Consider the following 2,467-nt stretch of genomic DNA (forward strand, 5'->3'; position numbering starts at 1 on the left):
TACTTGGCTTGCCGGGTCTTCTCACGCACAGCACATTTCCAAAGGTCTCGGTCAGTAGTCATCGCCTCGGTGAGGCCCAATGTACGAAGGTCTTGCCTCACCACCTCAGCCCAGGTCTTCCTGGGCCTACCTCTTCCACGGGTTCCCTCAACTGTTAGGGTGTGGCACTTTTTCACGCAGCTATCCTCCTCCATTCTCACCACATGTCCATACCAGCGCAATCGTCTCTCTTGCACGCCACAACTGATGCTTCTAATGTTCAGTTAATAATTTCAAGACCACATCATACCCTTGGTCACACTGACAACAAGCACAATTGTTTCTTTTCCCCTCTGCAGTGAAAGTTAAAACCACAGCAGCACCTAACTTTTGCATCAGAGATTTTATTCTTTTACATCCCATTTTCTAGACTCTCTTGGCATGTAGTAACCAGCCTTTATGTCTGGCATTCCTTTTGTCCCAGACTTAATTCTCCATTGTACAGAGTCCAGAAGAGTCTTGTATAATTAATGGGTTGTAACACTTTCTTTCCATACTGGGTGCACTATTTTTGAAATGATAAACTTTTTATTCATTTAGTTATTTGTCCCTTTTCTTTACTTTCTTAGGATTATAACAAGGTAAAGAAACCTAGAGGAAGACCACGTATAAAGCCTGTAAGTTGTGCTTTCTTAAAAAAATTTCAGATGTTTCAATTCTTCCAGGATTTAGGAATTATGTAGTTTTTTCTATAAAGATTTTGCTGTAGGATTATGTTTGGTATGCTAAGTATTGTAGTATAAATTGGTTCTTTTAACTCTTTCATCACTATATCTCTAATTAAAATAAATGTCTAATAGTAATTAATGAAAGTGGTTTTGCTTCAATAACTCCTGTCAGTGTTCATATTTTCAGAAGTATGCCATTAGGCACATATCCTCCTCAGGGAAATTGGATGGAAATAAAGGAAATGGTTTTAAACAAAATAGCTTTCTATTTCTAATCAAATGTTCCATATTAGAATCAGAAATATATTTTAGGAAGGAATTTGAAAATTTGTTTATAACTGGGGATGACAAAAGTAAAACAGTGTGCCGTTCTAAAATTTAATCACAAATAACACAGTACTGCTAGCACCAGATTTTAGTTCGTTATGACTACTATTGCCAAAGTATCCATATTTTGTTCTTTTGAAGTTGAGTTTGGTACAAACAATCATCATTGAATGTCCACCTTCCATGCTGGCATAGATTGGACAGTTTGACAGGATCTGATGGACCCAAGAATTGCATTATGCTCCAGTGTCTGCTTTAGCATGGTTTCCTAATGCCAACCACTTCAATGTGTGTAATTACTCTTTTACTTGTTTCAGTCATTTGACTGTGGCCATGCTGGAGCACCGCCTTTAGTCGAACAAATCGACCCCAAGACTTATTCTTTGTAAGCCTGGTACTTATTCTATCGGTCTCTTTTGCTGAACCGCTAAGTTACGGGCATGTAAACACACCAGCATCGGTTGTCAAGCAATGTTGGGGGGGACAAACACAGACACATACATATATTTATATATATATATATACGACAGGCTTCTTCCAGTTTCCGTCTGCCAAATCCACTCACAAGGCTTTGGTCAGCCCGAGGCTATAGTACAAGATGCCTTGCAGTGGGACTGAACCCGGAACCATGTGGTTGGTAAGCAAGCTACTTACCACACATCCACTCCTACGCCTGGTGCTTTTTTAAATTTTTTTTACCACTAGCACTAGTGAGGTCACCATGTAGCTTGAAAGATTATGAACCCTGGGTGGGGTGTAGGAACTTTATTCGAGAATAAGGATTAGATAGAGGTAAAGTGTGAGAAAAAGGGCCTGAGCAGAATATGTTTCTTGCTGGAGGACACATTCTGTCAGTTTTATGTTGGGTCAGAGCATATAAAATGTCATTTATATATCCAGTTTGTAGATTAAGTCTAAATAGTGTTCAAGTTGTCTTTATTATTGTATTTGTTGTTTTTTTCATTATTAGTTAATTTGTTATACATTACTTATGGGATTTATTTGTTTTTCCAGATAGTGCATAAAGAAAAAAGACCAAGGGGCAGACCACGCAAAAATCTTGTAAGTCTATTTTCTCTTTAGATTAAGATTGACTTGAATGTTAGTGTTTAGTCACACTCAACCCCCTTTTAATACAGCAAATCTATGATTAAAGGGGCACTAGCTATGACAAAACTAATTTTTTATTCAGACCTAGTGATTCTGCAATATTGTCCCCTTTTTGTGCTGTTAAAAGTAATGCTTGCCTATTCACATTGTCTTGAATTAATCATGCATTATCTCGTGGCTTTGATGAGGAAACTGTTAATTTTTAGAATGATATTGTAGGATTATTGTAAGATCCTAAATCAGGTCATCATCATCATCGTTTAATGTCTGCTTTCCATGGTAGCATGGGTTGGACGATTTGACTGAGGAAAGGGTAAGTCGAT

General features: G+C 37.8%; 1 protein-coding gene across 1 annotated transcript in view; it reads left to right on the forward strand.

Moving 5' to 3' along the window:
* The window catches only part of LOC106878911 (lens epithelium-derived growth factor), a 25,167-nt gene that overhangs the window by 20,172 nt on the left and 2,528 nt on the right, over positions 1-2,467 (forward strand). The window contains exons 7-8 of the mRNA XM_014928263.2: positions 609-656; positions 2,049-2,096. Of these exons, the coding sequence (XP_014783749.1) occupies positions 609-656; positions 2,049-2,096 (96 nt within the window). The remainder of the gene's footprint in view (positions 1-608; positions 657-2,048; positions 2,097-2,467) is intronic.

This window comes from Octopus bimaculoides, chromosome 4 (genome assembly GCF_001194135.2).
Source record: "Octopus bimaculoides isolate UCB-OBI-ISO-001 chromosome 4, ASM119413v2, whole genome shotgun sequence".
NCBI lineage: Eukaryota > Metazoa > Mollusca > Cephalopoda > Octopoda > Octopodidae > Octopus > Octopus bimaculoides.